This window comes from Photinus pyralis, unplaced genomic scaffold (genome assembly GCF_008802855.1).
Source record: "Photinus pyralis isolate 1611_PpyrPB1 unplaced genomic scaffold, Ppyr1.3 Ppyr1.4_LG4, whole genome shotgun sequence".
NCBI classification, from domain to species: domain Eukaryota; kingdom Metazoa; phylum Arthropoda; class Insecta; order Coleoptera; family Lampyridae; genus Photinus; species Photinus pyralis.
In genome coordinates this window covers 46,932,682-46,945,165 of record NW_022170511.1, presented here as the reverse complement: position 1 = coordinate 46,945,165, position 12,484 = coordinate 46,932,682, and the positions used below count along the sequence as shown (strand labels likewise).

At 34.9% G+C, this 12,484-nt stretch overlaps 1 protein-coding gene across 1 annotated transcript; it reads left to right on the top strand.

The window, feature by feature from the left end:
- The first annotated feature begins 2,137 nt into the window (after nt 1–2,137).
- LOC116167554 lies at nt 2,138–5,715 on the top strand. The gene is made up of 2 exons (XM_031482939.1): nt 2,138–2,505; nt 5,500–5,715. Exons 1-2 carry the CDS (start codon nt 2,217–2,219, stop codon nt 5,586–5,588), a joined length of 378 nt encoding a protein of 125 aa, XP_031338799.1. The 5' UTR covers nt 2,138–2,216; the 3' UTR covers nt 5,589–5,715.
- Nucleotides 5,716–12,484: the final 6,769 nt, after the last annotated feature.

Below are 12,484 nucleotides of genomic sequence, written 5' to 3'. Positions count from 1 at the left end.
CCATAAATAAAAAAGTTGGCACTGCGCATGCGCAAAACCAAATTTTGAAATTGGCGTTTGATTTTCCTTTATTCGAAGTGCTTATGTATCAAATTTCGTTTAAATTCTTCCATAAATAAAAAAGTTGGCACTGCGCATGCGCAAAACCAAATTTTGAAATTGGCGTTTGATTTTCCTTTATCCCAAGTGCCTATGTATCAAATTTCGTTTAAATTCTTCCATAAATAAAAAAGTTGGCACTGCGCATGCGCAAAACCAAATTTTGAAATTGGCGTTTGATTTTCCTTTATTCCAAGTGCCTATGTATCAAATTTCATTCAAATACTTTTATAAGTAAAAAAGTTTGCAATTCGGTTTATAAATGGTCGAGATGCGAAAAGGGCACTGTGAATTTTGAATCGATTCGATTCAACTTTTGGCATTGCGTATTATATGGCTAAAGCTATGCCCATATTGAATTTCATGCAATTCAGTTCATAACTAACGGAGATGTAAAAGCGATCGAACATTTCTAAACAAAGTTATCGTTCACACGGACAGATAGATGGACAGACAGACAAAGGAACAGACGGAGAGACCAACCGGCAGGCGACAGATAGCAATGCAAAATTATAAACGATCTCTAGGATCGTTAATAAACGGCAAAAGTGTAAAATTATGGAACATGTAAAAAACGGTTTTTTGTTTTTTTTACAATAACTTTTTTTGTAAGCGGTACAGAAAAAATTCCTTCCTTGGTACAAGACTCGACACCATAACGAACCAAATAGCGAAAAAGTAGAACAATAGCTCTTAAGATAAAGAACTAGTAGCGTCGCAAAGTTAGCGGACGGACGGACGGACAAAGTGGCCACAATAGCGCATTTTTTTTTTGTGGAAATGCGCTAAAAAAGGATTCGAGAAAATTCGTGGTGACGTAATCACAAAAATTTCGAATTGCTCACGTGACTATTGCAGAAAGCAGAAAAATTTGAAAGTATTTTTATATAATGCAAAAATCAGATATTTAAAAATATAAAATTGATGAAATAAATTTGTGCTTGAAAGATAAGATTTGGAAAATTGAGGGTTGGGAAGGTAAGAAAAAAGACAAAATCGACAAACATATAAGCTGTTTGTAGCTTTCCCCCTTTCCAATATGTGTTATATTTTCAATTTTCAACTTTAAAACTTCAAGTTCAAGTTCAATGTAAATTCCAAATTCAACGTCCGAATGGTTGTCGTTAATTAGGCCACCCTCTTCGGTTTTAGAGCCCTTAAATGGTGCATTTAAATATTTGTCTGTGCCGTAAAATTTAAGTTTCAACACATTCCAATCTTCAATGCGTCAAAATTTTCAAAAATGTAACTTCAGCACTTTCTATTCTTTTCATTTTCAAGTCATCTTCAATTTCTTCCATCAATAATAATTAATTTCACCTGATGATGGCGATTATCGCCGAAACTATAGTCGTGTTTTAATAGTACAACAATAAATGTATATGGGGAAGGCTTTGAGATCCGATTTTCTTAATCTTTGATATCAATCACTCAACCCCATTTAGAGGAACGATGAATCATGTTCAAAAATTGCATAACATTTTCCAGATTGAAAAATACGAAGACACGAGCGAAGAGTAGTGTAATAGTTGTAATGCAAATTTTGTGGAGAAGAAAATTAAGGAAATAGTAATTGGGTGTACCGAATTGTAACGACCAAAATGTTGCTTAAAATCATTGAATAAAATAGTGTTTTTATTCAATGTTAAAATGTAAGGCATTACAGCTACTTTACGCGTGGCATATGGAAATGCAAGTCTAAATTAACGTATTGCGTAAAAGCATTAACTTGTTGGAAAATAAACACCCCATTCGCATATAATGAATTGGGTGCGTTGAATATTGATGTAAAAATATGCATGAAGATAGACAGAGAGTGATTTAATTAATATGCTAATTTGACGGCTTTATAGTTTTTTGTTTGTATTTTTACTTGAATTCTAATCTATAGGTGTTGAAATATTGTTATTAAACAATAGTTAGGAAATGGGGCGAGGCTATGTTTCACGACGATTGGCTCTACAATAAAGATTTACTTTGGGTGGGGGATTCCCCTAAAACCGGTACGTTTAAACAATCGCTGAAAAAGGAAGTTAAACGTTTCTTGCGGTTGCACCTAAACATACGCAACTAATTTAGTCAGCAAAAAGTGCGCGCGTGAGAGAGGGTGCTTAAAAATGAAGTTCGTAATTGAACCACGATCGAGTGTGCAATATTTCAATAGTCAAAAAGATGAAAACAATAACTTCACTGTGAATAGGAAAACGACGAGATCTTTATTTGGACTTCCAAAGATTGAGGATATTGAAGTGTTATTGGAAGAACAGCAGAAGATTGACATGGATAGGTTTAGAATTAATTTTGGCATTGACATCGCCCAGTTAGACGAATGTGCAGATTCCCGGTCGATTTTGTCAAGCAATTCCAATGAAGGCAGTCGATATAGGAAGCCAAGAGCGATTATGGGTAAGAAAGGCGCGATTAATTATTTAAGACACGTGTTTGCGAGTCTGTAAGTACACCTAATACAAGATGTAGACCACGTATTGTCGTCTCGCCTTAGTCTGTAACGGTGATAATATAATTTAAAATCCATTAGAGCGATTTCAGATGATAATTTTAAATTGTACCAAGACGAAGAGTGAAACTTAACCAGCTCAATTAGATTTAACTGAAAAATTATTGAAATTAAATTAATGAAGATAAGACACCCTCGTAATTGACGAAAATTGTTTGGGGGAATAAGTGTTTTATTGCATTTTGTCGTGTTTTGTCAACTTCAATTCAAGCTCTAATTTGATAATTGCGAAACGAGGTTAAATTGAACCGTTTTCATTTCTCTAAATTGTTGGAACAAATTAATAAATTGGCCATTATTCGTTTGGTTTAGGTATACGTTATTTTTCATAAAGTTGCAAATATTTGGACAAAGCAAGCCATTACCGTTTTTCGGTCAAATGCCGGAAGTAATCTCGTCCAGTAACTCTTTCTTTAATTAACCCTTGAAATACCGGAACGACTAAACTTAACTGTGCGTGGATTCCGGTACATTTAAGTTCATTCTTTGTGTGAAAATTTAACGTTTTTGTACCATATATCCAACAACCAATACTGATTTCATTTATTTTTTTCAAATTTAACAGGGCTACCAAACCAATAACTATGAAATGAAAAGCGGTGTAGTGGAACCAGTTATCAAATGAAACCCTTGTACCTATATAAAGTGGCTGTTTGTTGTCTGAGAAAAATCTAAAATGGTAGTTTGGTGCGAAAACAGGTTCCTGGAGGGAATTGTCAACAAAATGCGGTAAACTGTCATTATCTAAACAGGAAAAATTAATTTCAAGGATCATGTTATTTAGCTTTTACTGCCATTCTACATGCCTAGTTTAGAAACCTTTTGTTTTAAACTACTTTTATATAATTCGTAATTTTGATATACGAGTACATAACGAGGGGGACGTTTGATGGCAGGTATACCTTTATTGTAGATAGCATTAAACCTCGCACCCCAGATATCCTCATATAAAAATTGTGATATACATTCCCTGATTTAGTTTTCTGTTTAAAGTTACTTCTGCAATGCAATGACTCGATCATGTGGTCGGAATACGTAGTTTTAAAAACACATAAAATTCCCTTGGGATCCAATAAATCCACGATAAATTTAAAATGTATGCAAGGGGGGCTTGCATACATTTTAAATTTATATATGCATGGGGAGATCGTGGATTTATTGCATTTTAACCCATTTGAAGCAACGAACCTTCTCATCATGTCTAAAATTCCCTTCTTGCGTATTAAGATTTGTTTATTTCTTTGCAAACGTGCTATAAACATGAATCCCAATAAATAAGTGCATAGTACCTAAGTACTACATTCGGAATTCGTGCATAAGTTCCAAAGGTCACAAGAAATCACCATACAGTAAAAAATATAGCCAGTAATTTTGAATAAAGTGTGCAGTTGGAACAATTAGTCCCTGATTACAGAAAAAAATCCGCCCAGAATATTCGCCTCCGGAAAATTTGCCCTTAAGAAAACTGATCCCCAAAAAAATTTGTCCCCGAAAGATTCGCTCCAAATATTCTCCCCCGAAGGATTCGTACATCCAGACGATCCTCCCCCAAGGACAAGTATACCTCCGCCGCACTTCTCGCTGGACAGGAACACGAATCAAAAGAAAGTTTGAAAAGGATCACAGTAAAATCGTTTCTAAAATTTGGTTCCAATAAATTCTTCTTCGGAACATTCGTCTCCGCAGGAATACTCGACCCCCACGAACTTGCGGAAATATAATGTTCAGAAAATCTCCAATTAGTGCTATGATGCCCTTAATTCTAAGTCTTCTTCTGGGTCTATGACAAAATACGACCTGGTAAATTCGCCTTCGAAAATTTCATTCAAAAGCTCGCCCCTCGGTACATTCATTCAATTACGAAAGATGTGCCCCCGAAACAATCGTCCCCGGAATACTAGCCCCAAAGGAAAATTCACAATGCGCGAGTAGTTATCACTTTCTAGTGCACTGCTATACATATACAATAAACAAATGCAAAAATAATTTCTTGCAACCCCTTGCGTCACATATAGAAATCCACCCCCAATGTGTTTATAAAATTAATACGGCAAAACGTGGGTGGTTATCACTTTCTAGTTTGTGCAGAAAAATACTGCTATACATACCTATCCAATAAATAAATGCAAATATAATTTCTTACAACCCCTTGCGTCACATAGAAATCCACCCCCAAAGTATTTATAAAATTAATACGGCAAAACTCGGGTGGTTATCACTTTCTAGTTTGTGTAAACATTATATCTCAAGCCGCACCTGCACCTCCAAAAGAGGTTCTGCTAGTGGTGATCTGCAAATTTGGAAATTCCTTATGCCCTAATAAATTTTAATAACTACCCCACACACGTGCTGAAAATTCGATAAGAATTGTATAATACATTTGTGATCATTTTCCTCCCTTTCCTTTGTGTGTTACTCCAGCCGCAATAATTTTTTAAATACAAAATGAACAATAGCACCCTCGCCCCTTTCACGCAGGTTGTTTTGGAGACACCTGAAGTTATGTATCTCAGGCACTGAGGCCAAGCTGCGTAGCTCGAAAAGCGACCTCCTGAATATTTATTGTGGTTTTATACTTATAGAAATGGAAATCATTACAAAGTAACAAAGGATTTCTTTCCTGGAACTATTTATCATTGTTTACAAATTGATAATAAATTAAACGTTTAGGCTGTTCAAACAGAACAGTTTCCTGTTAGTTGCAATATTTTAATTAGTATGACGAAGTATTGTCATATCTGAATACTAATTTACTAATCACTGTTTGCTCAAAACTATAATTGCGGCCAAGACTATTGATCTGGGAATTAAAGACAAAGAGCTGACGGGGTGGGGTGATTCACTTAAAGGTATTTCGTTAACCTTCCGCTTTCTTGTTTCAGATTTGGACAAAAGGAAGACGGGAACCACCGCCAACGCAAAGTCGCGCACAGTAGAAAATGCAAAGGAAAATACAAGACTTCTCATGTGATTTACTGTAGATAGTTTTAGCATTAAGGACATAGCGGAATATAATTTATTTTTATTACTATAACGTATACGCAATCATCGTTTTGTTTTACATTACTTATACTGTAATAATTTTCATTTAATATGATCTAGTCTTATTTATTTATTAATGTATGAGTATGTAAGATATTAAAATTATGTTTATATTTCCCTTATTTTTTATTTGTGCATTGCCGACAGGAATTTGTTTATGTGAGTCATTGGTTCAGCCGTTCAACGTAAAAATGCCCTCTCGGTTTCTTTTTTTTAAAGAATTATGTGGTTCCACGTGTGTGGTCCTATGATTTATCATAAATTCGATCGGCCGATGGTGTTTTAGTCACAACTGACATTTCTGAAGTGGAATGATTTAGGGCACGTCATTTCGTTACAAAGGTAAGTGCATCAGATCGATAGACGACGATGAGTTTTGCATTTTTCTGAATGTAAAGTCGTACTAATTTGTTAAAATGAGCCGAAAGGAATTAATGTAAAACTATAAAAACTCATGCTACCTGTTTATACAATAAATGATGAGCGGGAGACGTTTAATTATAGCCATGAGAAATATTTAGTTATTTTTGTTTTGAGTAACCTATATTATGCCTAATTTCAGTTCTCTTATATCTTCTAATAGTTTACAATTATTTTTTTTTATAAATTTGTTAACTGAAGGTATAATTTGTGAGGATTTTATTAGAAATATAAATGTCGGTCAGTTTCATTAATATCCCACATAGAAGCTTGTTTCATTCAACTTTTTGTACGCCGCGCCGCCGCCGGTGCAATTAGTGATTTGCGATCGTAATTATTCGGTCAATTTTTTTATATGTTTTATGTAGTGTTAAATCCAAGTTTTGGACCTTAACAAAGATCTGGGTGAGCCGCCATCTTAAACAATCCAGCATACATAGCGGAGTTACCGCATATTTCTTCTCAATGCACATTTCCGTTAAAGTAGCCTTAACAAATTTTGAAGGGCATGAAATTTCCTACACCTCTGATAGTTTCCTTTTTTCTCTAATTCTATTATGAATGAAAAGTTACTGATTGTATCTTTGTTTATTATGACGCGATAAAGCAAGATTTACATAACCATTGATTAACCTATTTATTATATGTTAATCAACCTTATAATATAAATCTTAGATCAAATTCAAAATAATCAACGATCCAACTGGGAGCGCTGTGTGTGTTTCAACTGAAATTAGCACCGAAAATTAGCAATAAATATTTGAATCGGAGAGAGATCAAATTTCACCCCATTTTGTAGACTTAGGTACGTTGCATCTCCTTTATGTTTATTGCTTAGGCTTCAAACTATTGGAGCTTCAGTTACCCTCCTCTTATCTTGTGGACCCGCGAATTTAGAATCATTGTTTTCTTGGGTGACTTATCACACCAGTAACCATGCTATTTGTACTTCTTAAGGGGGTGACTACTCAAACTGAAGCAATGAGACGATATGACTGAAAAAAATGTAAAAGGTTTGTAGATGATCTGGAAGCTGAACAATGAGGGGAGTGCTGTAGTATTTGCCTTCATGCGAAGCCAAAAATAGAGGTAAATATAATATGAAGATTATGCATTAGAGAAGCGTTGGCACAGTTTGTAACTGCAGCCTTTTATAGGTGTTGATTTTTTCGAAATTGCTCTAGGGTTGAGTATTTTTAAAAGTTTTCTAGGGGAAGTATATCGGGCGTCTCCATTATAGTGTTGATCATTTCGAAATTGTCGTAAATATACATTTTATATGAGTTTGGTAGAATTGAACTTTTCCCTTTTCAAAACAAAGAATCAGTATTACGTATTAAATTGGATAGCGATATTAATACATGACATTAGGAAACGGAATTCTTCCTGACAATAGGCAATAAAAACCGCCACTAGTAAATACCCATGAAATTCACAAATTTACTGGTATATAGCAGTTTATAGGAACAGCATAACTTTTTCCAGTTGATATCTAGTGGTCATTTCTGGTTGTCTTTACGTTACTGATATCTCAGGCACCAACATTCTGTTCTTAGTAAGTACTCCCTTTTGAATGACTCGAACAGAAGGATTTTGATGAAAGATATTTTGAAATTTCGACCAACTATTGTATGTCTAAATGGGGAAAGTCGGGTGAGATATCTACCGCCCCGTTATATTGACCGGGTTTACAGTCAATTGACAATAATGAAGAAAATGGTCAAATTCCAGGTTTCGAGACTATTGTAATTAATTAGTCTCTATAGCCTGTTAACGAAAGGAAACAATGAAGAAGTAAAGGACATTTACCATATGCCACGATAGTTATTCGATATAACAAAACGCGATTAAATTAATGAGCGTTTAGAAAAATGACACCCTTCGATACCATCTGCCATTTATGTGGGAGAAATGAGATACGAACGTAATTGTGTAAAAATTCATGCGTAAAATGAAACAAAACACCCCCATTTGGAAATTGATAACGCGACATGCGACACACGTGTTTATTAAAATTAATCATAGAGGTTCGGAAAACGTATCCCCTATGTATTGGTAACTAGGAATAAAAATGTCGTCGGCATTTGCATTTTTCTCGATGTAGGTAGGCAAAAGAGTGTTGCACAAATTTCAAGTGGGTTATAAGCAGCTGAAACACATAAACCTAAATAATGATGAAGATCAGATAAGTGGGACGCGTGTTTTGTATTTGTCAAGGTACCCGCACCATCGAATTCGTTAAAAGGGTAATGACAATGTGTTCACGTATGTTTCGTTTACGATAACATCGGCCCATTGAGCACCGCACCACGTGCCCAATACGATTTCCTCGATAAACGATTTAATAGTACCGCAGAGAGAAGGTAATTGTTCTCTTGCAGGACCGATAACGATGGCCTCTTCAATCTTTCATTCAGCTACTGCATCCGATTATTTGATTCGAATGCGTGTAACCGTTATAAATGTGGACGCGATTCATTAGCGATGGATGAATGAATGAATCCCTAAGAGTATTTCCGTAAGGTGAGGGTGTGTTAACGTCATCTCATGTGTGGTGTGGAAGTTCACATCCGCCGTAAAGCATACATTTGGACAGGATATTGCTCTTCCTGAGCGTAGGTATCGTCTGGCTTACCCTTGCGTAAATCATATCATGTGTTTAAAATATTGTCATCTTAAAAAAAATGAACCATTCATTTTGAAGCAGCGGGATTCAATCAGACAGCATTACGATCCGCTTGTGCATTCAAGACGAGTAATTTTACGTTTATTTCTATGCATTTAAAAATGCAACCTTGACGTGATGGCGCCACCATAAAGTGTGGAAGTAGTTTGCGTGATGATCTACTCAAGATGAATCATTTACAAATTACAACAACAAAATTTCATCAATTTTAGTACCCATAACAATTGTAACTTGTAAGGATCGTACACACGTAATTTATCTGTACTGTTCCAAGTATATCCTCCGACATATAAAATATGCGTTCAAATCTCGGTTCAAATTATTCGCCCAAATATCTAGAAAAGGGTGATTTGTTGATTATAGTAAAATTATAGTAAAGCGAATATATTTCCTAATCAGAGAAACTACAAAGAAATATTTCTGCGCGAAATCATCAAGTGGGGACGAATTTAATTAGTATTTCCTGAAATATAGAATAAAATCTAACGACAGAACTATATTATATACCGAATCCACATTGTAAGTATTAGACATGATATTTTTTTACAGAGAACATTTGTTATATTATTGACGTTAAAACGTTAGATTTCGCATTTTGGATGCAGCGTGGGGTGAAGATTTCTTGATTTACTTCTTTATTTATTTATTCATTGATCTATTTACTATTTCCTATTTCCTAAGCTATTTCGGTATAAAGATGCATTTTATCCGCATAAAATTTGGGTACAATTTATATTTGTTTTGAATTTAGTAAGAAACATATACAGGGACTCGGATACTTTAAAGAATCAGCAAAATTTCAACTCCGAATCCACCACGAAAAGAAGCATTTCTAAGAGTACCTACATATAAAACGAAATGGGGGGAAAAGCGAGGGCATAGAGAAATCTAAATAATACATGTTTATAAGCTCATATGATATTATTGGTGTGTTTATATAGAAATAAAGCAGTTAAAAAACCTTTCGATGGAGAAATGACGACAGAAGAGGATTTACTTACTGAACAATGTGAAAAGATAATTTAATCATGAAAAGTTACTGTCATTTAATTTTAATTTGTTTATAAGCTCATATGATATTATTGGTGTGTTTATATAGAAATAAAGCAGTTAAAAAACCTTTCGATGGAGAAATGACGACAGAAGAGGATTTACTTACTGAACAATGTGAAAAGATAATTTAATCATGAAAAGTTACTGTCATTTAATTTTAATTTAAAAAAAAAGAGTTATTAGAAGCTGAGTAAGGCCATCATTACTCTTGTTTCTTTTGGTTCGCGGTTCTATTAACACTAATTCAATGTTTAAACATGCGCGGCAGATTGTGTACTATCAGCCTCGATAACTTGTGTCTGATTTATTAGCATATTATTAGCAACTGAAAGTAGAGTCATTTTAAATGTCCCATCAGTATTATCGAATCAACAAAAAAAAATCTGGAAAACGTGCGTCGCCTATCATTGTATTTCAGCACTTTCATGCTACGACAAAAAATGATAAATTCGTTGTAAAACACTTCAATTAAAACAGAATTTTTTAACAACCTCAACTCCAATTAGAGAGACGTGTTAATAATTTATTAATAGTGCAAGAAACTAAATACAGCACATATTTATAAATTTCCAACGGGCCATTATGATCTACACGCCAGGTGGCAATCGCCACCCGCCACCCCGGGCCAGTGAGCCCCTGGTTATACACTGCCTATTTTTGAGCCCCGAAAAAAAAATTGTATAGAATGTGGGCTGTAGAATCCATAATTTCAAACAGTTCCAAGATTGGGCTACTAGTTCAAAAATTACAGCCCTTTGAAATTTTTTTCGAAATTGGTTTCTAGTCAATAACTTTTGATTGAGAAGTCTGATCGAAAAAGTACGAATTGATTTGGAATCTACGCACCCAAATTAATAAGAAAAAGTGTTTTCCCGAGAAATTTTAGGGTAGTCGATTTTTGGTAAAAAAGGAAGGTTATACACTGCCTTTTTTTGAGCCCCGAAAAAAAAATTGTCTCAGATCGACCCGGAAAAAAAATTTTCTTATAGAATGTGGCCTGTAGAATCCATAATTTCAAACAGTTCCAAGATTGGGCTACTAGTTCAAAAGTTACAGCCCTTTGAATTTTTCTTTCGAAATTGGTTTCTAGTCTATAACTTTTGATTGAGAATGATCGAAGTCTGATCGAAAAAGTACGAATTGTTTTGGATTCTACGCACCAAAATTAATAAGAAAAAGTGTTTTCCCGAGAAATTTTGGTGTAGTCGAATTTTGGTAAAAAAGGAAGGTTATACACAGGGGCGGACTGGGTACTTACGGGCCATTAAGCCATTAAAGTATTAGTGTAGTAATGAAGGTGCCGGGGGGGGGGGGTAGCTCTGAGGTGCACCACAAAAACATTTTAAAGTACTCCTTTCTCGAAAATCAATTACCATACAGTTTTTTTTTAAATTGCAGCTGATAATTAAAAGTAACAAAATATACAATCCACACGAGGTGCGTCGCCTATCATTGTATTTCAGCACTTTCATGCTACGACAAAAAATGATAAATTCATTGTAAAACACTTCAATTAAAACAGAATTTTTTAACAACCTAACATCAACCCCAATTAGAGAAACGTGTTAATAATTTATTAATAGTGCAAGAAACTAAATACAGCACATACTTATAAATTTCCGACGGGCCATTATGATCTACAGGCCAGGTGGCAATCGCCCCCCCCCCCCCCCGTGCCAGTCCGCCCCTGTAAACAATCGACGGAGAGCGAGATCTCAGAATTGGGTAACATACGTCTTATCTTGTAGAAAGTTTGTTTAAACTCAATTCATGATCTACCAAGAGTACCAAGACTATATTGTGGTTTTTAGACAAAATGTGGGACTTGGTTTCGAACGTTCCTGAACGTGGTTTAACTTACCCTTAAAATTCCATAAGTTCACAATGGACTATGAAATTTCCAACAATTGCTAATTCATGCATTAATTGGTGAACACTACCGTGGGAAGTGTCGCGCACTCTTACAAAAACTTATACAATTGAATTGGTACCTACTATTTAATACAATAAATACACTAACACCTGTGAAAGCTTTATTGAGCCTCTGTCATTGACAAAGTGGTTCCTTGTAACCGATGAAACCCTCCATCAAAGTCACTTATCAAATTTGGGCACGCCAACAAACTCGTGACTTTGATTAAATGAGGTATGCAACACCAATAAATTAGGGATCCATTCCATGTTTATGAATGAATAACAATTTTACACATAAATAAGTTTACCGGGCGCATGCAGGCTCTGCAATTGTTTATTTATTGGGCTTGCAAGACCGATGAACTTTTAACTGTTGCGTTATTAACTCTCCAAAGGAAATCACGTTGTCTTTCTATGTAAATTACTCATAAAACTGGTACAGATTCAGTCATAAAAATTAAACTTGATATTTAACCGAGCGTATCTCAATTAATAAAATTGTATTGTCTGTCTGGACTCCCACATATACTGTAAAACCTATTTTATAAGGATTAATGTGACCTCGTGTACATACATGCATATCGTTACTGTTACATCTTGTAATGATCTTATTCGCAAAGTTTCAGTAGGCCAAGTGTTTACCCTCGTATTCCGAATTAAACCATTTTGAATTTTGAAAATCGTTTACAACGCTTTCAAAGCAATACTTTGCAGATCTTCAAAGGTCTACCTAACTTTCCTGAAACATACAA